We start from the raw sequence: 26,153 nt of genomic DNA on the forward strand, positions 1-26,153 counted from the left end.
TCTCACATCAGAAGGAGAAAGAAAGAGTTGGAAATTTTTTCTGCATTAATGTAGTGTACTAAGAGGGTGACTTTTCTTTGCTTTCTATTCTTTTCATGTCTGACAAAAGCTATTCACAACAATAAGTATATAAGCACATAAATAAACATATTGTATGAAGCATATTTTTTTGCAGAATAGTCTATTCCATAGCAATTAATTCACCATGCGGGTGGGATGCTGTTGCACAGTCTGCCCCAGAATTTTCGTTCCATACACTGATGTCACTGGAGAGGATTTCCTGATCTGAAGAGCTACCATTACTTTTCTGCAAGTTACCAGTCATTCACTTTGTGACTGGATCTAGCACTTTGAATCAGTTCAGGAGTAAGATTTCCCTTCTCTAATTTGTGGTGCTGCTCCAGACATTGCCACAGTGTCCATGTGAATACTGGTCTTGCAGCAAACAAACCAAATCATCACAATCATTGGATCCCAGTCAACAGAAGCAGCAAAATCATAGAACAGTGAACCACATCCTGTCACTGTCAAATTCTGATATCTGCTGCTAGAAATTTCTCACAATAAAAATTCAAATACGGTTTCTAAATGTGAGATGAGTTGGGTAATCTTTCCTTCTGTTAAGAAAATAGTCAGCATTATTTGTATGCGCTTCTACATCTGTGTGACTACTATGCTATTCACAGTTAAGTGCCTGGCAGAGGGTTTGTTGAATAATCTTCAGACTTTTTGTGCACCATTTCACTATCAAACAACAAGCAAGAACAATAGAACACTTAAATCTTTCCACGCAAGCTCTGATTTCTCTTATTTTGTTATGATGATCATTTTTCCCAATGTTAGTGGATGGCAACAAAGAATTTCACATTTGGAGGATAAAGTTGGTGATCATTTATTCCGTGGAAAGATCTTGTCACACATAAAAATGGTTCTGTTTTAATGATTTCCACCCCACATCACTTATCATATCTGTGACTCACTTTCCCCTATCCTTTTAGAATACAAAAAGAGTTGCCCTTTTTTTAACTTTTTTGCTTCCCTCCATCAATTCTGTCTGGCAAGTATCCCATACCACGCTGCAGTGCCTCAGAAGAGGATGGACAATTGTAGTGAAGCAGTCTCTTTAGTAGACATGTTGTGTTTTCTAAGTGTTCTGCCAATAAAACAAAGCCATTGGTTTGCCTTCCACATAATATTATCTAGGTGGGTGATGATTCCAATTTAAGTTGTTTATAACTGTAATCCCTATGCATTTAGCTGAAATAAAAGCTTTTAGATTTGTGCAATTTGCTGTTGTAACCAAAATTTCATAGATTTCTTTTAGTACTCATATGAATAACTTTAGGCTTTTCATTATTTATGTAGAATCAGTTGCCATTTTTTGTACCACACAGATATGTCCAAATCATTTTGCAATTGGTTTTAATCTTGTGATGATGACTTTACAAGATGGTAACTGACATCATCTGCAAACAATTTAGGAGAACTTCTCAGACTATCTTCTAAATCATTATTATAAATTAGAAACTACAGAGAACCTATAACACTTCTTTGCAAAAGCCATATATCACTTCTGTTTTACTCAATGACTTTCCATCAGTTACTAGGAACTGTGAGCTTTCTGACAGGAAAACATGAATCCACTCACAAATCTGGGACAGTACTCTATAGGCATGCAATCTGATTAGTAGTTGGTTGTGAGGAATGAGGTCAAATGCCCTCAGGAATTTTAGAAATATGGAATCAGTTTGAGATCCCCTGCCAATAGCACTTGTTACTCCATATGAAGAAGGAAACCAGTTGTGTTTCACAAGAACAATATTTTCTGAAAGCATGCTATATGTCAATAGATCATTTTCTTTGTGGTAATTCATAATGTTCGAACACTTAATAAATTCCAAAATTTTACTTCAACTTGGTGTTTGTGATAAAGTCATAAATTCTGTGGATTACTGCTATTCCCTTTCTTGAGTATCGGTGTAGCTTGTGCAACTTTCCAATCTTTCTTTGAGTGAATGGTTGTATATGGTTGCTATAAACGGAGATATTGTATCAGCAAACTCTGAAGGAACCCAATTGATATACAACTGGACTGAAGACTTACCTTTATTAAGTGATTTAGATGCTTCTTTACACTAGGGATATGTACTTCTAAGTCATATATTTTTGTAACTGTTTGGATTCGAATTCTGGAATATTAACTTTGTCTTCTTTAGTGATGGATAATCAGAAACCTGTACCTACATTTTAATGGCACTCTAACTGATAACATTATTATTGCTATCACACTTAAGTTACTGATTTTGTCATGCTGCTGGTGTTCTTCATATATGACATGTTCTTTATATAAGACCAGAATTTCTTTGGATTTTCTGTTTGATTTTGAGACAGAGTTTTGTTGTGGAAATAATTAAAACCATTTCACATTGAAATCTGCTATAAATTTTGAGCTTTTGTAAAACATCACCAATCTTGGAAATTTTATGTTCTTTTAAATGTGGTAAGCTTTATTTTGTTGTCTCAGCAACATCGTCCTGTCCTGTTTTTCATACCATATAAGTTGTATTACAACATCCCACGGAAAGTATCACTGATGTACCTCACAATGAGTGCCATATCTGATGTTTCTGCAACAGTCTGCATGCTTGTCCATTGTGATATTGAAAGTATTCAATTAGAAAGCTTTGTTCAAAGATAGATAACACCCAAGGAATTTATGAAATAAATTTTTGACAAAATATTTAAAAATGAGAATTAATTAGGAACTGTTGTGGCATGTAATTTATATGTATCATATCTTTTAAGCTTAAATATTCAACAGCTGAAATAAAATTTCCTTATAAATGCAAATGAAAATTATTCATAGAAGGTAACTTCATATGCAAAAAATGATTAAAATTATTTGCTAAACATTACATTCACACAGTTAGTAACAGCATATTATTTAATATTTAGTTTTGACTGATGAAAATGTTTTAATAGTTGCAAGTGTTTATTGCCACAGAAAGAAAGTGGAGTTTAGTTCACAGCCCACTATACAGTAGCAATAAATTGCAATAACTGTCAGTTAGATTATACTCAACTAATACTTTTGTGAAATAGTGAAGTTACACAGAATTACTAATTGCACAAATCTTCTGCTGTACAGCACTTCACTGCCAGGACTTAAGTCAACAATTGACGATCACATTGCACCTGGCACCAGTTCTACACCACCTACAGTGCCCCAAAATGATCTGTTTGCTCTTTTAATGGGATACTAATATTTTGTCAATGACCTCATTAACATCTGATATGAATTTTAGTATCTGGAGTGTAGTTTATGTGCACAGTATTCAAGAGTGAAATACAGTTCAGACAATAAAAAAAGGGAATCTTCTGAAAAGTTTGCTACAGAAGAATGCTGAAGATTGGATTACTAATGAGTGTGTGTGTGAAGAGCATAGTTACAACACTACCCTGCAAGATTGTGTTAAATTGAGGAAGCTGTGGATTCCTTGCATCTAGTATGTTTTTTGACAAATGACTAGATGGCCTACCCCCACGTAATGGGTCAAAAAATGCACAAAAATATCAATAGTTTTGTATTTCACTATTTGAATAACATTGTTGAAGGTGCTCAAGCAGATTGTTAAGATGTTCCTATTAACAGTTTGCTAGTCCCGCCAATTGACAGGATGTGAAAATTGTGGCAGACTGCTGATCCTGTCATATGATGGGGGTGTGATTTCTCCCACTTTTAATATGAAATCATGTATATTAATGGGCTCCATTGGTCTTCACTATATTCTGAGTGTCAGTCAGCCTTAAAGTGGCTAGCATTTGAAATGTTTACTGTTTTGGCTGGGATCAAATACTTAACTTATCTGCTTCATAGATTTGGTTTGTTGCTGTAGAAAAGAAATAAGTTGAAGTCCTGGTATAACGAAGACTGACCTAGTGGTTATTGATGTCCACATTAATTCATGACACATGTGGTTTTGAGTTTCAGCATAGTTTATTTCTGTGTTGAAGTCATTCCAGCAATAAGACAAGCCATGGTACAACTGTACAAAGTCGGCAAATTTCATGCCTTTAAGAAAGAACTGATTACATATTTACAAATCAGATTGGCACTGAGGTCACCACAAAACTTAGAGCAAAACTGGGTGCTCAACGGTGTTACGACATTGGCTTCATATACATTTTGCTACAGTGACATGATTGTTAAAAAAAAGAAAATTAAAAAAAAATACAATTAATTTTGACAGACATCAGAACAGTAAATGACATTGTATGCATCATAAAATAAAATGACATTACGCAGTACATGAATCTCATTATAGATCAGTCTCTTGCATAATGAAAATAATCACATATGTAAGTATAACAATACATATTACATTTTAGTGGATTATTTGTAAATATCAAATATAATTTTTTCCTAGTGCATTTCCATTTTTAAGAAAATGGTATAATGTATTTGTATATGATGGTGCAAGAAAAAGAATGTTTGTAGAGCTCATAAATTCATATGATCTGATGCAGACTGTGTTTTTTAGAATGAGGGTGCAGGGAAACAGCAGCACAGCTGTAGACAATATTTGTATTCATTCTTCATTACTGGATGGGCATTCTGTTAGTAAAAGAGTGAATGGTCTTTGTAGTGTTTTGGGATATTTGTAAACATCCCAACACACCACTGGAAAGCTGTCAACAAGAGATGCTTGTGAGTACCATAAGTTGAATAAGGATAAATGTAGTGGGAAAGGGAAACTGTTTGTTTTCCTTTCTTGTGTGCAGTGAATGTGGAGCAGTGGTGGAGCTGGCGAGAAGGGGACCAGTAAAAATGGTATTACAATCACTGGTCGTCCGGGAGTCATTTGTGCCATGGTGCAGCAAGTGCCTGAGTCCGAGAGCCATGGAGTAAATGATGCACCAACAAGGGCGTAATGAACAGTTGAACAGCAGTAGTTGTTTATCTGTGTTACTCTCTCAGGTCCTAAAGTATGCATTTATGGACATTATGAATGTACTCAAGAGACTGGTATTACTGTGGCAATTGTTTGTTATGTTGTTAAAAGAAATACTGAAAATGTTGGGCAAAATATAACCCTGTTTGTGAGAAGCATGACTATTTATTTAGTAGTGCAGTAGAGAGAACTTGAGGAAGCATTCCAGGAATCTTCACCACAGTTGAATCGACAGGGAGGTATCACGGAAGGATCCAGACCACCAAACAACTACTCTGAGAAGAGAGGATAAAGGTAATACTATTTTCATCTGGCAGTGTATTAGGGTCGGCAAAATATTGCTCAGTTATATCAGCCAGTGCTGGTATAAGACTCACCACAAACCCTACAAAATATACATCAGCAGGAGGAGAGGGAAAAATACACCCCATGTGGCGACCCTGGAAAACATGAATGGATAATGCACCAGCACGTAAGTGCAGAAAATTTATCTGAGTCAGAATTCTGACTCTAAAGAATAGAAGACAGAGAAGTTGCCCCTGGCAACCAGCGATCAACAACAGTTCCTTATAACCCACGTCACAAGAAGTCAAAAATAATTCAGAGCTTCTTTTGAATGAATTGTCTGAGAAAGATTAGTAAACAGATAATGAATGGAAAGTATAGTTTACTGTTGGATATCTGAAACAGAAAAAACAAGAAGAAGACAGTGGCGGTAGACACCCATATTACAAGCAGTGAGTGCTTGGAATTAGTTCAAAACTTAACAGAGTTGTTTCCATGGAATAACGGATACGGCGGACGTCATTCTGGCAGGAGTTATCAATGCAGAGTGGTGAGCAGTTATGCGAGTATGGGGTACTGTATTGTCCAGTCAGTGGCAGCACGCAGCATGAGAGCAGACGTTGGCTTCAACTTCAGCGCCGGCTTCGGCTGTTCTACAACCAGCATGTAGTTCACAGTTCCGCAGAAGTGTGAGCCGTGAACATTTAAAAAATGTAGAGAATTTCTGTGAATATAGGGTTCAATATTATATTGTCAATTGGTAATAAATAGTCAATCACGAGAAAGATGGCAATGCAAAGTGAGGAGTTAAGATCAATACTGGAAGGTATAATTAAAGAACAAGTAGAGAAGGATAAGGTCATACTAGAAGGTATAATTATAGAACAAGCAGAGGAGGGCAGGGAAGGACAGAGAGTATAACAAGTAGAATTAGTTGAGTCAATTAAGAAACAAGTTACTGAATAAGTCAATGACATACTCAACCATAAAATACAAGAGGTTAAAGCTAACTTAGAAACTAACTTTAACCCACAAATTAATGATCAAAACATTAAAATAATGGAAATAAATTCTAGAGTAAATGAATTACAATAATCAGTGCCAATAGACGTACAACAAGTAGTTAAACAAGTGTTAACAGATGATTTACAAGAAAGTATACATAGAATAACAACCCGACAGTGGACAGGTTATGTAGATAATATGAATTCCTGATTCCAAGCGGTATGAGCTAGTATTTCAGATGCAAATAAGAGTATCACATCCATACAGAAAAATGCTGTAATAGGAACAACTGATGTTATGAAACCTTTGGTAAAATGTTTACAGTTATTCATAGAAAAAGAAGTAAAAGACAAAACATAAATAAATAATGACACAATCACTTCTGGAGAAGGTACAATTAACAGTAACTAAGAACTTGATAGAATATGGAAAGCAATAGACAATAATAAAAAAAATATAAAACAGTAAACCTGAAACTATGACAAGAGTAACTAAACATGTAATAGAGGGTTTATCTATCGGAAATGGGTTTAATTTAGCAAAGCAGTTTCCAAAGTATGGACTAGACAGTGATGTACACCCAATTTATTTTTTATGAGGGTTTGCCAGATCTTTACCTAAAAATTGGGATGACTTAAAGAAAATAGATTTCACATCAGGATATTTAATGGGAAAATGCGGTGGAATGGGGAAATGCTAATGCAGAAGAGTTTGTGTCTTGGAAAGATTTTGAGCAAAGCTTTAAGAGGAAGTACTGGTCTTCAAGTACTCAGGAAAAGTTAAAGTTATTAGACCCTACTCCATACAATAATTCATGGGGCACATTTAAAAAGTACATAGAATGATATTTGATGAAATTGAAGTAATTAGATGATCCAACAGATGAAATGCACTTAGTAAAAGTACTCATTAGACGTCTACCATACCAAGCTCGACAAGGAATATTGTACAGAGGGTGGAAAACTGTGAATGAGTTATTAACGTTTATTGAAGGTTTAAACACACTAAATAATGAAAGAAATGAAAATTATTCAGTGAATGTCTGAAATACGGGGAATAGGAATAACAATCCTTTCCTAATTCCTTAATGCAGATGAAAGAATCCAATTATTGTAGAGTAAGCAGTAATGAAACTGTTCACAGCAGGACCATTTAAGATCATGGATAGTCCACACCTGAAAGCATACTATTTAACTGACCCACATACTGGTCAGGAGAAAGGTTTATATAATGCCGACAAACTAAAGAAATATAATCCAACAATTCACTAAATAAACTTAAAAAAATTGTGTGTGTTTGTATTTGTATATATTTAGTCACATCATAAATCAGGAGGGGAGAGAGGACAAGCAACCAAGTACTAAATAGTATTTGATGTGACTACAATAATTGGATGACAAATAGAAAGATAGAGTACAGGTACAGAAATGGATTAATAGAAGATGGCAGTAGAAACTGTAGGTTTCTGAATTGGTAATCTAGCTGAAGCTTGGGTTTTAAGAAAAGAGAGAACAAAAGAAAGAATAGAGTGCAATTAAGAATACTTAGACATGTAGTGTTGTCAATAGATGAGTTAAGATATGGAAAAGGTAGTAAGCAAAAGACTTAACACCTGAAATAGAGTCAAGTCATGGAAATCAAAAGGGAACTTCAAAGTAATATTGGAGAAAGTAGAAGAAAAAGTAATGGAAGACATAAATATGTCTGAAATGTGGAGTGTACACTCTAATTAGGAATGATGATTAAAAGGCAGATAGGTGGACCTAAGAAAGGCTGATCTATACTGTGCAGGCAGGGGCACCAAGAAAGGGATTGACCTGTACCATAGTAGAAAAGGAATTGATATGGGGCACTACCACACTGAATGAAATAGATATATTTTACTCTACTAAGACGCAGAAGTGGTCTTAGGTGGAAGGGGGAATATGTTTTGTTAAAAGGATAATCCATAGATTATTCTTAAAATAGGTAATAAATAACAAGAGGTTTTTCCAAATGGTTTATAGTAGAGAGGTGAAAGGATTTGAGTGCAGTGGTGGAGATAATTTACACCTCCACATTACTGCACACAAAGGCTTTGCAGTACAAGTCTATACTCTTGGAAGGTGGGATGTTAAAGAAGTTAAGTTCTCTAAAAAGAGAAGACTTAGATGTCAATACAATGGAAACTCAGAAAATTTATGATCAATATAATAATGAAAGATGAGCTATCTATGTAAAGAAGGTTATTATTGCATTATCTATTTAAAAATGAATAATATTATGATGCTTAAGTGTGTCAGAATAAATGTCTCACAAGTATCCAGCAGATAGATCATAAAACTGTCTTAAATCAAAAAAACGAAAATGATTAATTGGTTATGAGTTCGAGAGGATCACAAATTAAATGGAACTTAAGAACAATATTAATGACAAGTAATATGTTTCTATTACTATGCACGTTTGTCAGATACTTCAGATGATCTAGAAAAGCTAGCCATAGTATTAAAGAAAGTAATAAGATACGAGAAATAATATTACAAGTATGAAGAAAATCAATAAATCTGCCGAACAGGAACAAAGTAGTTAATTAATGAAGTGGACATAGTCACAAGTGATCATTAATGATTATAAAAAGTTATGTTGGAGAGATTATGTAAAGGCAGCTTTAAGATGTAAGAGCAGGATAATAAAATAGAATTGTTAACAAAAATGTGTATGTAACTAGAAACTTCAGCATGAGGTCTCTTGTCTGAAAGGCAGAATATGTAGTGTTTCGGGATATTTGGAAACATCCCAACACACCATTGGAAAGCCGTTGACAAGAGATGCTTGTGAGTACCGTAAGTTGAATAAGGATAAATGTAGTGGGAAACTGTGTGTTTTCCTTTCTTGTATGCAGTAAATATGGAGCAGTGGTGGAGCTGGCGAGAAGGGGACCAGCAAAAATGGTATTACAACCACTGGTCGTCCGGGATTCATTTGTGCCATGGTGCAGCAAGTACCTGAGTCCGAGAGCCATGGAGTAAATGATGCACCAGCAAGGGCATATTGAACAATTGAACAGCAGTAGTTATTTATCTGGGTTGCTCTCTCAGGTCCTAAAGTATTCATGTATGGATGTTTTTGAATGTACTCAAGACAGTGGTATTATCATAGCAATTGTTTGTTATGTTGTTAAAATAAATACTGAAAATGTTGGGCAAAATATACCCCTGTTTGTGAGAAGTGTGGCTATTTATTTAGTAGCACAGTAGAGAGAACTTGAGGAAGTATTCCAGGAATCTTCACCGCAGTTGGATTGACAAGGAGTGGCACAGAAGGATCGAGACCACCCAACATCTACTCTGAGAAGAGAGATTAAAGGTAATACTACTTTCGTCTGGCAGTGTATTAGGGTCAGCAAAATATTGCCCAGTTATATAAAAAAGGGATGCAACTTTCCGCTACTGCTGGTATAAGACTCACCACAAACCTTACAAAATAATACATCAGCGGGAGAAGAGGAAAAAATACACCCCACCTTTCAGACCATGATGCACAAATTTTAACACTAAAAGGCTTTAGCACTCAAACAAATGTCACATTTAATGACGAACTATGTAGGAAAGTTAATCCAACAGCAACAGAGAGTTTTCTAAACTTTGTCAAGGAACAAAAGTGGCAGGATGTTAATAGTGCCAATAACATAGATGACAAATATAATGCTTTCCATAACACATTTCTCACACTCTTTGAGAGTTGCTTTCCATTAGAACATTCTAAACAGGATACTAGCAGTAATAGGCAGCCCAAGTGGCTCAATAGTGGGATAAGGATACCTTGTAGAACAAAGTGGGAATTATATCAAAATGTTAGAAGTAGTCACAATCAAGCTACAGTAGCCCATTACAAACAGTATTGTAAGATGCTTAAAATGTTATTAGGAAGGCAAAGAGTTAGTGGTATGCAAATAGAGTAGCTAATTCACAGGATACAATTAAAACCATATGGTCAGCTGTGAAGGAAGTGTCTGGTAAGTGGCAGAAGGTTGAAGATATAAAGTCAGTTAGCAGTAAAAATATTTCTATTACTGATAAATCAGATATATGTATGATATTTAACAATCATTTTCTGAGCGTTGCTGATGAATTAAGTAAAAATTTAATTTCTACAGGGAATCATATAACTTTCTTGGCAAATGCCTTTCCGAGATTGATGTCTGAAATACTCCTCGGTGATACAGACAAGAGGGAGATTGAGTCACTAGTTAAATCACTGAAGGCTAAGGACTCTCATGGTTCTAAAGGAGTGTTTAGCAGATTATTAAAGTACTGTGCTGCACATGTTAGCCCTGTATTTAGCCATATTTGTAATTTTTCCTCTAGGAATGGTCTGTTTCCTGAATGACTGAAGTAATCAGTAGTAAAGCCGCTCCATAAAAAGGGGGAAAAGGATAATGTAGATAATGTTAGACCTATTTCTATGTCATCAGTGTTTGCCAAAGTTATTGAAAAGGCTGTGTATGTAAGGATAATTGATCATTTTATACCACACGATTTGCTATCATATGTACAGTACAGCTTTAGAAGTCATTTAGCAACTGAAAGTGCTATATTATCTTTTCTCTGTGAGGTACTGCATGGGTTAAACAACAGGTTTCAAACACTTGGCATATTTTTTGATTTCATAAAGTTGCTCCAGAAGTTGGATCATTATGGAATAAGGGAGTAGCTCACAACTGTTTTGCCTCTTACTTTAGCAGCAGACGGCAAAAGGTCATTATTTACATTATTGAGAATGGCTGAGATGTGGGGTCTGAGAAGGGTACAGTCAAGTGGGGGGGGGAGGAAGGGGTGCCCCAGGTATGTGTTGGGGCCACTCCTTTTCCTTATTTATGTAAATGAAATGCTGTCTAGTATTACGGATAACTCTAAAATATTTCTGTTTGCAGATGACACTAACTTGGTAGTAAAGGATGTTTGGTTTAAAATAGTGCAGTTCATGACGTAAGTGCATGGCATGTAGAAAATAAACTAATGCTAAATCACAGTAAGACTAAATTTTTACAGTTTCTAACACACAATTCAACAAAATCTGACATTTTAGTTGCACAGTATGTTCGTTGATTAGTGATACTGAACAGTCCAAATTTCTAGGTATTCAGATAGACAGTAAGCTTTTGTGGAAAGCCCACGTTCAGGATCTTGTTCAATGACTTAATACTGCCATTTTTACTATTCGAACGGTATCTGAAGTTAGTGATCATTCAACACAAAAATTAGTCTACTTTGCTTCTTTTCATTCGCTTATGTCATGTGGTATTATATTTTGGGGTAACTCTTCCCATTCTAAAAGGATATTTTTGACTCAGAAACGGACAATTTGGGCATTAAGTTGGGTAAGTTCATCCCTGTTCACAAGTCTGGGGATTTTGACATTGGCCTCTCAATATAGATATATTCCTTACTGTCATTTCTCGTTAAGAATATTATCTTATTCCCAAGAATAAGCAACTTTCACATGGTTAAAGCTTGGCAGGAATCAAACCTGCATTTGGATTGGACTTCTTTAACTATTGTGCATAAAGGTGTGCAGTATACTGCTGCATCCATTTTCAATAAACTGCCACTTGAATTCAAAAATCTTAGCAATAATCGACGCACTTTCAAATCAAAACTGAAGAGTTTCCTCATGGGGCATTCCTTATATTCTGTCTAGGAGTTCCTTGAAAAATTAAGCTGAGTCTTGTTGCATTGTTGATTGTGTTTACTTAAGCTGATGGACTGACTTTTTTAGGGTTCATAAACATTTATTTTTATCTGTTATTACTTTTATTTTGCAATTTCATGTACTGACATGGTTCATGACCTTGGAGATTTGCTCCTCAATTTAGACCTACGGAACTTGACATGTAAATAAAAAAAAAATTAATAAATAAAATGGTATGGTTTCAGACATGCCTACCAATTATAGTCTCTACCTGAGGCCTGAGGAATACAGGTTTATTTCATTTCACAGTTCCCAAAGTATAGTATTACTTATGTTGTGCATATTTGGCCATCTTCAGGATTGTTCTTGATGTATTACTAGCTTTTAAATTAATTAATATGAGAGAGAATGTGGTGGTAATGAACTTTAAAGACACAGAAAGGTCCTAGCTGTTATGTTTCACATTCCAAACAGCAGCTGGTTTATATGGTTGGCACTCTAATTGTTAAGATGCAAAATAAAAAAAATAAATGTTCCATAATGACACACGGGTCACAAATAAAAAAGCCCACAACAATATAAAGCAGGACAGAGACTGTTTTCTTCTTTGTGAGAAGCATGTTTAAGAGTCACACACTTATATCCCACAAAACTGTTGCTGAAAACTGGTAAGTAGAACATAGCTACCAGAAGTCACTTGTTAAAAATTGTTTAGTGAGCGCATATGAAAATTTAAGAGATTCAATGACTGTATTGGAAATTGTCTTGAGAGAGTCATATACATGTGTTTATGTTACTAATTGTAATTTTAAGAGGGGAGAAAAATATAGCAAGATGATGGAAAGTAAAAATTGAGGGAATTTGATGAAATGCTAGTAAATAAAACTGCAGGACTGTGAGAATATAACATTCAAATGTGAGATCAGGCAAGTTTGCACTTCAGTCCAGAATAGTTAAACAAAGATAGTGCAGAGGGGAAAGTTATCTTTGCAGTATGTCATTAATTTATTTGTTACAACAGACCTGAGTTTCCTGTGGACACAGATCTTTCTTTTGCCCTTTCAAATATTAAAAAAATTATTACAGCTTGTGTGAATACATGTCCCTGCAACAATTTCATTTAACAACGTATTCTTGGTTTTTAATCACATTATGATACTTTGTGAACCACTTAATATGCCTGAAAGCTTATTAAGATTTTATTATTTGTTCTTGGTCAATTTATTTGCTTTATTGGATACACTTACACACTTAAAAATACATAAACTGGTTGTTATCATGCATAAGTATACATGTGTGTATCTATTTAAAATTTAACCTATTTCATGATACCTTTGTGAGCATATTTGAAAACACTTTCCCTAGGAAAACAGTGAAATATAACCATCTTATAAACCATGGCTTACTAAAGGGATAAAAATATCTTGTAAACAGAAAAGGCAAATGTATCTTACAGCTAGGAGGAGTAATGATCCAGAAACAGTAAAACATTATAAAAACTGCTTACTGCACTGTATTAAGAAAAGTTATGAAGTAGTCCAGACATATGTGCATTATGTCTGAGATTAGCACATCTGCTAATAAAATTAAAACAATTTGGAATATTGTTGAAAGGGAAAGGGGACATCTGAGAGCACAGGAAGATTGTATTTCTATCAAAAAAGTTTGTTAACAAAAAGTCAGAAGTAGAAAATATTATTAATAATCATTTTTTAAGTGTTGTAGAGAAAATAGGATCCAGCTATTCATTAGAAAATGCAAGGCAGTGTATGGAAGAGGTAATACCTACACAATTTGATAAAATTGAAATTCAACCCACATCTCCTACTGGAATTAGAAAAATAATAAATTCACTCACATGGAATTGACGGCATTTCCAACAGAGTACTAAAAGCTTGTTCCCAACTGATAAGTAGGATTCTCAGCCACATATGTCGTAGCTCATTGAAACAAGCCATTTTCCAGATATACTGAAATATGCTAATGGTAAACCGTTGCATAAAAAAGGTGATAGGTCTAATGCTAACAACTACCATTCAGTCTCACTCTTCTGACAGCTTTGTCCAAAATTCTTGAAAAAGTAATGTATTCAAAAGTAGCATCACATATTTGTAAAAATGAAGTACTAACAAAATGTCAGTTTGCTTTTCAGATAGACTTTTCAACAGAAAATACTGTATATGCTTTCACTGATCATATATTAAATGAATTGAATAACCAACCATCATCCATTGGGATATTTTGTGATCTCGCAAAGGTTTTTGACTGTGTGAATCATGAAGTTCAGACCTAGTTTCAGAAAACTAAAGAATATGACTCTGTCCTCATTGCAGATTATTTTGCATATCAAGGAGAACCATTGTAGATGCCAACTGTATGAATGTGCCATAAGTGTAGTACTGGAACAAACTTGACCTGGTATTACTCCTCTGTAACCATAAGAAAACTTGGAAGTACTTTGTAAACAAATATTATCATAGAACAACCAGAAAAATCAAAGTTTTTGTATTAGAACTGAATCCTTATGAAAGTGATGTATTTTTAGTAGAGATCAAGAAATTGGTAACATGTTTTTGTACTTCTAGTATTTGGATGTGAGCTCTCAGTTAACAGTAATATAATGTATTGTTATTTTAATGTTGTAAATATGTTATAAATATCAAGGTCAGAAATACACTGACTCGCAAAATGTCACCACTCTTGATTATTTATTGTGTATGTAACATTGTTGACACTACTTTTAATAACTCAGATGACCTCTAAGGTTACTACAATAATGGAATTCTGTTCCATTCAGTTCATATTGTTGATTGTATTTACTCATGTTACTTTACAGCAAGCCATTGAAATTGAAAGGAAACAGCTACTTGATACTAATAAGAAGAGGTGGGATCCCTTGTACAGTGAACGTGAAACGGAAGAAGTAGAAAACATGGAAAAGAAATTTCAACAAGTTGCTGAATTTGAAGAGGAAATGAGAAAAATTGATCTTGAACACGAAGAAAATTATAGAGAGTCAAAGATAAAATTAGAAACAGACATACAGGTAATAAATATTGCATTTTTATTAGGGCCTATGTTAATTTTTTATTTTTTGTACCACATTTCAAATTTGTTCGAATTATAGGATGAAAATTCCCAGGGTGGAAGTCAAGTAAATTTCCACAAAAGAATGGGAATTTTTATCAAACTGTGGCAGTATGGTTTGCATTAGTCTTGCAAAACTATGGTCAAAAGTTTGAAATGAATGCAGTGCACAGTGATCACTGTGATTTTGCATGTGGAAGGCAGAAGAAAATGAATATTTTCCAAAAGGAAGATTCACTGGAGGAACCTACAAAATTACAATAAAACAATATTTAACTGAAATTTAGCCTCAGGATGTACTGCCAATACAGTCATACAAAATACAAAAAACTATCCCAACTTTCCAAACAAATAGTTTCTTCTTTAGGGATAGCAGACCACTCAGACTCACCTGCTGTGAGAATGAGTCACAATGTGCTATGATGAAAAATTTTCATTGAAATGATTGATTAGGCATGTAATTGATGGAGGTCAAGCAGAATTTGTGCTGTCATTGAAAAATATGTATTCGTGTATTAATAAGCTGCAACACGGTTGCAGAAGTACACAGGATGAACTGCATTCCAGCTGGACAGTTAATAATGAGTGCACATGGATTTTCATGAATCCATATGATGAATGGTAGCAATATGATTGATGCTGTAGGTATCTCAGCTGAAAAAGTAAACTACATCCAACACAAATAATTGCCCCTGAAAAAGATATGTCTTAGGATTGCAGGATTTTGATCCAAACCTAATGCAAAATATGGCAGTTTTTATATCCAATTCACAAGAATTTCTAGCAGATTTGTGACTGTGAATGAGACTCTAATTCAACATTACACTGCAAGGATCAAGTAAGTTCATTTTTTCCATTCATTCACTCGAAAAATCCCATAATGAAGGAGATCCTTCAGGAATATGGAATGAATGAAGTTACACATTAACAGACAGAAGCAGCCATTGCATGATACTCCTGTAAAGTATTCTAACAACCAGTTACAAGTAATAGTAATCTCGTCACATAGTGAATTACAGGAATTATATAATTTTTTTATTAATGCATTATAAACCAGGATAATACACAAACTAGTGGAAAAAGTAGGGAAAAAGCCATTTCTATTCCTCTTACAATACTCAGCTGTTTTTTTATCTATAACTACATACTAAGCATTTATACAGGTTCAGTGGAAAAGTTGAAACCTGTTTAATATGAATATTGGTATTAACTTCATCTTACAGTTGAAATATCACAATAAATTATGGAAGGAATAGGACAGTAACAGTGGACAAAGTGTGGTGAGAGTTCATTAAAGAAGGCATGAATTCTTGTATGGGAAGATGATAGAGACTGTGTTGTTGGTATTATCATTGTATAATCTAAATACACACAGCAAAAATTTGCATCACCTCAGTTCTGAGAATTCGGAACCTGCACAGAAAATTGGAATAGAGATCAACATAATCATCATTGCTGCACTTTTTATTGCTCATGAAAACCACACATTGCATGTTGTACCACCATACAGTGAGATCTTCAGATATGATGGTCCAGATTGCTGTACACACTGGTACCTCTAATACCCAGTCGCACATCCTTGTGCATTGATGCATGCCTGTATTTGTCATGGCATACTATCCACAAGTTCATAAATGCACTGCTGGTCCAGATTGTCCCACTCCTCAACAGCGATGATCCCTCAAAGTGGTCTCTTTTCAATCTATCCCAAGCATGTGCAATAGTGTTCATATCTGAAGAACATGCTGGCCACTCTAGTCGAGCGATCTCGTTATCCTGAAGGAAGTCATTCAATAGATGTACACAGTAGGCGTATAAATTGTCATCCATAAAGACAAAGGCCTCGCCAATATGCTGCTGATATGGTTGCACTTTTGGTCGGAGAATGACATTCACGTATCATACAGTCATTACAATGCCTTCCGTGACCACCAGCAGCATACATCAGCATCATGTAATGCCACCCCAAAATAGCAGGGAACCTCCACCTTGCTGCACAGTGTGTTAAGGCATTCAGCCTGACCGGGTTGCCTCCAAACACATCTCTGATGATTGTCTGGTTGAAGGCACATGCGACACTCAACAGTGAAGAGAACCTGATGCCAATCCTGAGCGGTCCATTCGGCATGTTATTTGGTCCATCTGTACCGTGCTGCATGGTGTGGTGGTTGCAAAGATGGACCTTGCCATGGACATCGGGAGTGAAGTTGCGCCTCATGCAGCCTATTGCACACAGTTTGAGTCATAACATGACGTCCAGTGGCTGCATGAAAAGCATTATTCAACATGGTGGCACTGCTGTCAGGGTTCCTAGCCTGAATCCATAGGTAGTGGTCATCCACTGCCCTTGGGTGGCCTGAGCGAGGCATGTCATCGACAGTTCCTGTCTCTCTGTATCTCTGTATCTCCTCCATGTCCGAACAACATCACTTTGGTTTACTCCAAGATGCCTGGACACTTTCCTTGTTGAGAGTCCTTCCTGGCACAAAGTAACAATGCAGATGCAATCAGACCACAGTATTGACCGTCTAGGCATGGTTGAACTACAGACAACACGAGCCATGTACTTCCTTCCTGGTGGAATGACTGGAACTGATCAGCTGTCGGACCCCCTTCATCTAATAGGTGCTGCTCATGCATGGTTGTTTACATCTTTTGGTGGGTTTAGTGACATCTCTGAACAGTCAATGGGACTCTGTCTGTGATACTGTATCGACATTCAACATCTGTCTTCAGCAGTTCTGTGAACCAGGGTGATGCAAAACTTTTTTAAAATGGGAATTGGTTGAAATATAAGCAAGCTCAGTCCACAAGAAGGTGTTATTTCAGAAGGATAATCGTCCATCCATTCAGTGGCCGTAATGGTGAAAATGCATGTGTAAGGATTTTAATTAGTTTCTCATTCATCTAATTCTTCAGATAAAGCTCCAGGCTATTTCTTCTTATTGGCTACATTTTAAATCTTGCAAGATGGGAAAACAAGGCATTGTCTCCTTAGTTGAGTATTTAGCAGAATGTGACAAAATCTGTTCTCCTACCAGGGTCAAAAAAACTGGGAAATGCTCTGCTGAGGTTGTACATTGCCCAACAAAGAAAGTGAAGCACCCATAAAGGGAGCAGGAAATATAATGAAGTTTCATGTGTTGAGGATATGTGATGACATTTCAGCGATTACACAACTGAACCAAATTTATAAAGAATCTGGTAGTAAGAGTCTACTTAGATATATGACATTGCACCTCCTGAGGCCTGTATGCAAGTTAGGGTAGCTATCATAAAGCCATTGAGTTCTCTTGTGACTCAAGCTGGCTCACAACTGTTGTATCTGGTCCTTGATATCTCAAATATTGGCACTGGGACAGAGCTGATGTCCCAGCTGGTCCCACACATGTTCTCTCAGTGACAGATCATTGGATCTTGCTGGCCATAGGAGTACCTCAACATCAAGCAGACAGTTCATAGAGGCAGGTACCATATGTTGATCATTGCGCCATCTGAGTTCACTCAGTCACTCTAAAATGTGCCTTTCTTAGATACTGAGATATTTGATTGAAAAATTCCTCAATAAGCGACTTTACAAAATGTTGCGAACTATATAAAACTTCACATAAGTTAATTATCATGACCGGAATACACATCCCAATGATGGTGAGCAAATTCTTTTCATGAAAGCACTGTGAAGCACAAATAAATATATAGTTCTGAAAAACAGAGATCATTATCATTTAAATATACCACTTCCAGAAAAATGAAAATGGGGCCGCATCAGGCCAGTGAGTGTGGTGGGTGACATCATTGTTGAGTGACGCATGACCACTCAGTTGAGAATAGTTCTTATGCAGAAAAATACGTAAGATAAAGAAAATGATCAACAAATTAATCTCAGGGGTTTTTGACTTCAATTAAAGAATAGTTAATGTTAGAACACGAGTAGTGTTCGGCTGTCTCAGCATCGAACAATCTGCTTCCAACTTTCATTGTCGGCCATGGAAACTCATAAAAGTTCAATGTACCTTTCATTTGTGATGAAGGAAATGGGGAACTATTTGGTTCTGAAGTAATTAAACATGTCAGTTATTGGCAGCAAATAGTAATGTGTATACTTACTTCTGATTTCTCCAAGCTCACACAGGAAAAAGGTGCAAAAGCTATTATAGGACAATTGAAATTATATACTTTGATTTGTCGTAAACAACATAGAGGAGAAATTCTGCATGTTGCCAGAAGCTTGGCTTCTTCAACAAATATTCACATTGATTATGAAGACAAAAATAACTCTTTGGTTTTTAAATTTTCCTTTCACACAGAGTGGTTTATGTAGTGCTTAAAATGTAATGCTTCATCTCAGAGCCATGACCTGAAGTTGTACCAAATTGCTTTCCCCACCAGGAGTAACACTGTTAGGTCTCTCTAAGACATTATAAGATAGGGACCTCCCCCCAGGTTGCCACCATACTCAATGATGATCGTTATAATGATGATTACAGTGCAGAACTGGAGTTCATTGCTGAACACAGTGCAATACCATTCTTCAGCAACCCATGCTTCCCTATCACAGCACCTTCCAAACACAGCTATTTGTGTTGTATCAGCCTTTGTTTTAGATGGTAATTCCTTACTTTGGCTGCTGATAGTCTCAGACCAATGCTGGAGGATGACACAGAATGTTGTAGGTGCCCATTACTTGTTCTTGGATGGCAGTGACAGATGTGAAGGCACTATGAAGTGCTTTGTACATAATAGACTGATCATTCCTTGTGGCACTCAGAGCTGTTAGACCAGAACTGTGATGACAAGTATGCCTGCCCTCACATTCTGATACAGTCCAACTTTAGATCACTTTCACTTCAAAATGTCCCAGATATCTGGATTTTGCACAATTCAAGCAGCCAGCCAAATGGAAACAGGCAGTGCTTTTCAGTAGCACATCCCATGATATGCCATGTGAAGCTATGAAATGTGTAGGATCCTGTTTTAAGTTGGAGGCTACAGAAGTTTTTGAATACCTACGAGCACTAGTACATTAATTTTCAAACACAGTTTGGAATACTCTCCTACTGTTTCATACTTGAATAAATGCTATACATTGCAAGCTCTTGGTTATTGACCTTCTGCAGTAGTTTTACGTGTTAATAAACTTTTAAATTTCATGCTTGGAGGTAAATGATCTTCTAATAAAACACACTCATGACTCACATATTTGAATAGAAATGTACCTTTCTGATTAACTAAATCAAACTCTCTTTCATTTGCAAATTAATTTGTTGCTATTCTGAGATCATATGTTCATAAATCACTTTTCTAGAGAACATGCTAAATAGTTAAATCAGTCAGAAAATTGGAATCTTATATTGCAATGTCTCTTGTTGTGGATTACAGCAATGCTTCTCTGAAAATGACTTATTTATCTTCATGTTCAATGGTATCAGTAAAACATGTCCCAGATTTATTTTTACTTCCTTATCGCAATGTATCATCACACTGTAACATATGTTTGTGTTAAAAAATGAGCATCATAATTGCTCAAGTTGTGACATACATTGGATATTTATAATTAGGTCAATAGTTAAATTGCAGTTAGCTTGTGCAACTCCTCTAAATGCATCAGTAAAATGACAGTGATACCTATGTTTTATTTCAGCTTCCTGAAACTCTTCATGCCATGTATGAAAAAGCTTTGCTGAATGAATTTCCAGTTCTTTTTTGCAACTTATGTTCCCTGTTTGTTACAGAAGTGTTCATTCACAGTCTTAGCAATCAAATAGAACAGATTGAACCATTTCATCCAAACACTACCACCATTTAACTTAAAATCTGAATATTCATCATTGTAGCTACAATGCTGAACACTGAAAGGTATATGTACAAGTACTTGATCAGAATATGAACCATAGTTTGAACTATGACTGTATGTGGCAACTTGTTCCAGCATCTTCTGGTATCTGTATAAATTATGAAAGGCACCTTTTGCTTGTTCCTTAAATTGATAAATCTTACTTAATCATTCTTTGTACTAGACATTATACTATTTACTGGTCTGAACTGTCAACAGTCAGTTAGCTGTTCAGCCAACTTTTCTTTTTGATGTAAATAACAAAGACAGCATCCAAATACTACAACAACATTTTTATGATGAGCAGTGAGCTAAAATGCACTAACTTTGGAAAGTCTTTTATGTTATAGAAGTGATAGATATCTGTTTTAAAAATCTGTAGCATTAACTGATTTACATGTTCTTCATGTTCATATTTTGTGATATTTAATGAAACAAGCATAAAGTCTTTTTTATTCTTCTTTCCCTTCTACCTCTTCAGTTTACACTTCTCCACTCCTCCTCTTTCTCCCTTACAACTAGCTACTCATAATCAGAAGACTGGATACAGTGGTGCATTAATAGAGAGAGACATTCATTTTGCTTTTTGAATCTATGCAAATACTTCAACTCAATATTACAAATATTTCATCTTTATAAGGTATACATGTTTCTTTGCTGGATGCAAACCAGTCAGAATTTCCCATTTGAAACAAACTTTATCTCTCGACTGAACTGTGACCACAGTATGTTTATTTTCAATAACTTTGGGTGGCCTTCTCTGATGAAGATGAAATGGGAGAAGAGCTTGCAAGAGCACTGAAAGACCTAAGATGAAATAAGGCCCCTGGAATAGACAACAGCCCATTAGAACTACTGATAGCCTTTGGAGAGACAGCCATGACAAAACTCTACCATCTGGTGAGCAAGATGTATCAGACAGGTGAAATACCCTCCAATCTTCAAGAAGAATATAATAATTCCAATTCCAAAGAAAGCAGGTGTTGACAGGTGTGAAAATTACTGAACTATCAGTTTAACAAGTCACAGTTGCAAAATACTAACACAAATTCTTTACAGACAAATAGAAAAATTGGTGGAAGACAACCTCGGGAAAGACCAGTGTGGTTTCCGTAGAAATGCTGGAACACGGGAGACAATACTGACACTACAATCCATCTTAGAAGATAAGTTAAGGATTCTGACAATGTTGACTGGAATACTCTCTTTCAAATTCTGAAGGTGGGTGGGGTAAAATACAGGGAGCGGAAGGCTATTTACAATTTGTACAGAAACCAGATGGCAGTTATAAGAGTTGAGGGGCATGAAGGGGAAGCAGTGGTTGAGAAGGCAGTGAGACAGGGTTGCAGCCTATCCCTGGGGTTACTCAATCAGTATATAAAGCAAGCAGTAAAGGAAACAAAAGAAAGATTTGGAGTAGGAGTTAATGTTTCTAAAGTCTCACCTCTCAATTCAGTCATAGAAAAACTGGGCTTTTAAAAGTTGACAGTATTGTGGTCTTTTGTTCATGTTTACATCTTCTGCTGCTTAGTAAGTAACGTTTTTTATGTTTAATTGTTTATAATCATGTTTTGTTGGAAATTATCTATTAAACATTGTGTGTGGCTTTGGACTGGGAAAAAAGTAATACATCAAATACGAGCTAATAGAATATATTCCAACAAAATATTTACTTTGACTTCCGCTATTTCAGTTTTGTTTTAATTTTTTATCTTCTTTTGTTAATTTATATCTACAGATATTGCAGCAGGAGTTGGAACAAATTAAAGCCTCATGCTTGCTCAACAGTGAGAAACTTGATTACAACTACCTAATTCTAAAAAAACGAGTAGATGAAAATATCATACTGAAGTGCCAGCAGAAACGCCAGATTAACAAGTAAGAGTGTTTTTGGTACTACAGCTATCAAAATTGTTGGTAATTTTTAACTTTAATTAATATTGCACTCCTGTCATTATTTTTTAGATAGCTCTGTGTGTTATTTCAGTAATGAATGGAATTTTCATTATTGTTGCTATTTTCCTTCCAAGTTTACATTTATTAATTTACTTATAACCAGATCATTATTGGATCATTATATGTTCCTTTGCATAAGAGTTTGTATCAGCATATTTTTGAAATGAATTCATGATTACTTGCAAGTATCAATTGCTTGGTTTATTGGTACAATTTTAGCTGTAAGCCATTTTCAAGTGCTCTAGATGTAAATTGCTTGAGGCTGAAACTGTATATTAGTGCCATTAACCAAGAAATTGGTGGGTACAGATAATCATGGAATCATTTCAAGCAACAGTAGATTTATGACCAAAAGAAACATTAGTTCATAATTTACTGAATAATGGCTATTACTTGATTCTCTGTCTTTTGATAACCAATGTGGTTCAGTCCACCCTAATTCTGAGACAGTGAGCTGGACTGTTCATAGTACACATGTGAAATGTTGTTCAGAGTTCTGATTTCCTATTCTGGAGTATTGCTGTACAGTGTGGGCTTTGCATCAGGTGGGACTGACAGATGACACTGAAAAAGTTCAAAGTGGGGTGGCTCGTTTTGTATTACCACAAAATAGGGGAGATAGTGCCAAAGACAGGATGCGTGAATTGGAGTGGCAATCATTAAAACAAAGGTGTTTTTCATTGCAACAGGATCTTCTCATGAAATTTCAATCACCAGTTTCCTCCTCCGATTGCGGAAACATTCTTTTGGCACCCACCTACATAGGGAGAAATGATCATCTTGATAAATTAAGAGAAACCTGGCCTCTCACAGAAAAATTTAAGTGCTTGTTTTTCCTGCAGACCATTCAAGAATGGAATGGTAGAGAGACAGCTTGAAACATGGTTCATTGAACCCTCTGCCAGGCACTTTATTGTGAATAGTAGAGTAATCACGTAGATGTAGATGAAGTATCTCTATTAGGATGTCATGCAACTAAGGATTTCTGTAAATCAACTGCAGACAAAAGTTTTCTGTTTCTTGGATTTTTCTTCATTCATCCAAGTACAAAGGCCAGCTCACTCTACATCATAGCATTGTTGATCTTTGTTAGCAAAAGTAATGAAGGAGATAAGCATGTACTTTGTTGTGAATAATTCCAACCTGGTTAATGTCAATTTATTAATTGATGTTAGTCTACTCTAGCTACAGTGTATATTGTATTGAGTATTGAGTGACAGTTGCCAGTAGTTTTTACATACAAAATGGCTCCATATGCTCTTTGAAAGTCATCACAAACCACATGAATTTTAGTGAATTTATTTTTTTGGTTTGACCTATACATCTCAGAATATGTGTCAAGGACAAATGGTGAAGTTCAGAAACCATCTATGTTCCAAGTCTGAAGACAAAGTTGCTTCCCATACTTAACCTTGTGACAAAGTTTCCTGAAAAATCGGTTTGGCAATGTTCCAAAAAAATCTAATGGGTTGTAAAATGTAGCCATTATCTGGAGACAGCTTCTCTTTGTGACTGTTTGAAGGTGGTGCCATGTAGTATCTCATGAGAGTAAGATTAAATAATTTTATGTACCAATATCCCAATCTACTAACACTCACAAAACAGATGACAATACTGTGAAAAGGATAGATTGCCACTCACAATAAAGAGACAATGAGTCACAGACAGGCACAATGAAAAGACTGCTATACATGTAAGCTTTTGACCAAAAGCCCTTCTTCTAAAAGAGAAAAACACATGTTCACACAGATCACACACATATGACCACTGTCCCTGGCTAGACTATGGACAGCAACTGTGCCTGATGGGAGCAGCAATCTGGCATAGGATGGGAGGAAGAGGAATCAGGCTAGTGGTGGGGCTAGGTGCTGGGCTACTTCAGATAGCATGTGGAGATGTGGTGGTGACAGGGTAGGGCTGCTAGATGCAATCTGGTGGTTTGGGGGAGGGGGGAAGGGATGGGGGGGGGGGCGTAAGGCAGTGGAAAAGGAGAGAAGAAAAGAAAGTGAAACAACAAGTGGGTGCATTTGACAAAATAGACGGCTTTGTAGTGCTGGACTGGGAGTAGGGAAGAGTACAAGTACATGGAGTACAGGGATTAGCAAAGGTTGAGGCCAGAGAGTTACAGGAGCATAGGATACATTGCAGGAAGAGTTCCCACCTGTGCAGTTCAGAAAAGTTGATTTCTGGGAGGAAGGATCTACATGGCACAAGCTGTGATGCAGTCATCGAAGTGAAACATAATTTTGGGCAGCTGTTCAGCAACTCGGTGGTCCTGCTGACTCTTGTTCACAGTTTGTCAGAGGCCATTCATGTGGATAGACAGCTTTTTAGTTGTCCTGCACTTGCAGAAAGCAACACAGTGGTTGCATCTAAGGTTTTACATCATGTGGCTGCTTTCACAGATAGGCCCACTTTTGATGGGATAGGAGATACCTTTGGACTGTGGTAGGTGGCTGTTGGAGGAGTACGGGACAAGTCTTGGATCTAGGACTAATGCAAAGGTATAAGCCATGAGGCAAGGGGCTGGGAACAGGGATGGGGTTTGGATGGACAAGGATATTGCATCGGTTCAGTGGGCAGTGGAATTCCACTGTGGAAGTGGTGGGAAGGTATTAGATAGGATGCTCCTCATTTCAGGGCACGATGAGAGGTAATTGGAACACTGGTGCTGAGTCATGAGAAGAGTGCTCCTTTGTGCTGGATGGTGGGTGTGTGGGAGGTGGTACACGATGAGAGAGATAAAGCACAGGAGATCTGTTTCTGATTAAGGTTGGGTGTGTAATTTCAGTCTGAAGGCCTCTTTGAGACCCTTGGTATATTTGGAGACAGCAATGGGCACCTACATGGCACCATCCTATGCTAGCCTATTCTTAGCTGTCTTCAGCAATCATTCATAACCACCCAGGATCCCAAAGCCCTCACTTTGCTCAGATTCACTGATGACATCTTCAAGATTTGACAAAAGGTAAGGGCACTCTATCCACATGCCTCCCGAATCTCAACAAATTCTCCCCTATTTCCTTCAGCTAGTCCTCCTAAATCCAACAAGTCACCTTCCTCAATGTTGACATTCATATCAAGGATGGCTACATTTGTACCTCTGTCCATATCAAACTTATCAATCACCACTAATACCTCCACTTCGACAGCTGCCACCCATTCCATACCAAGAAGTCCCTTCCATATTGGCTAGCCACCTGTGGCTGTCACTTCTGTAGTGACAAACAGTCCCTCTTGAAATATACCAAGGATCTGTACATGTCCTTCCCCTTCTGCGGGAGCAAGGTTTTATGGTGAAAATTAGTTGTTGCTTGTTGATAAAAGAAAACAATTTGCTCCCTTGGTTGGGTGTGCTAACATTT

The 26,153-nt window shown here is 36.3% G+C and overlaps 1 protein-coding gene across 1 annotated transcript in view; it reads left to right on the top strand.

Annotated features, from left to right (window-relative positions):
* Window positions 1–26,153, top strand: part of LOC126153794 (dynein regulatory complex protein 1) — a 385,975-nt gene that overhangs the window by 123,720 nt on the left and 236,102 nt on the right. Inside the window, exons 5-6 of the mRNA XM_049916094.1 lie at window positions 14,749–14,958; window positions 22,571–22,710. Of these exons, the coding sequence (XP_049772051.1) occupies window positions 14,749–14,958; window positions 22,571–22,710 (350 nt within the window). The remainder of the gene's footprint in view (window positions 1–14,748; window positions 14,959–22,570; window positions 22,711–26,153) is intronic.

Source organism: Schistocerca cancellata, chromosome 2 (assembly GCF_023864275.1).
Source record: "Schistocerca cancellata isolate TAMUIC-IGC-003103 chromosome 2, iqSchCanc2.1, whole genome shotgun sequence".
NCBI classification, from domain to species: domain Eukaryota; kingdom Metazoa; phylum Arthropoda; class Insecta; order Orthoptera; family Acrididae; genus Schistocerca; species Schistocerca cancellata.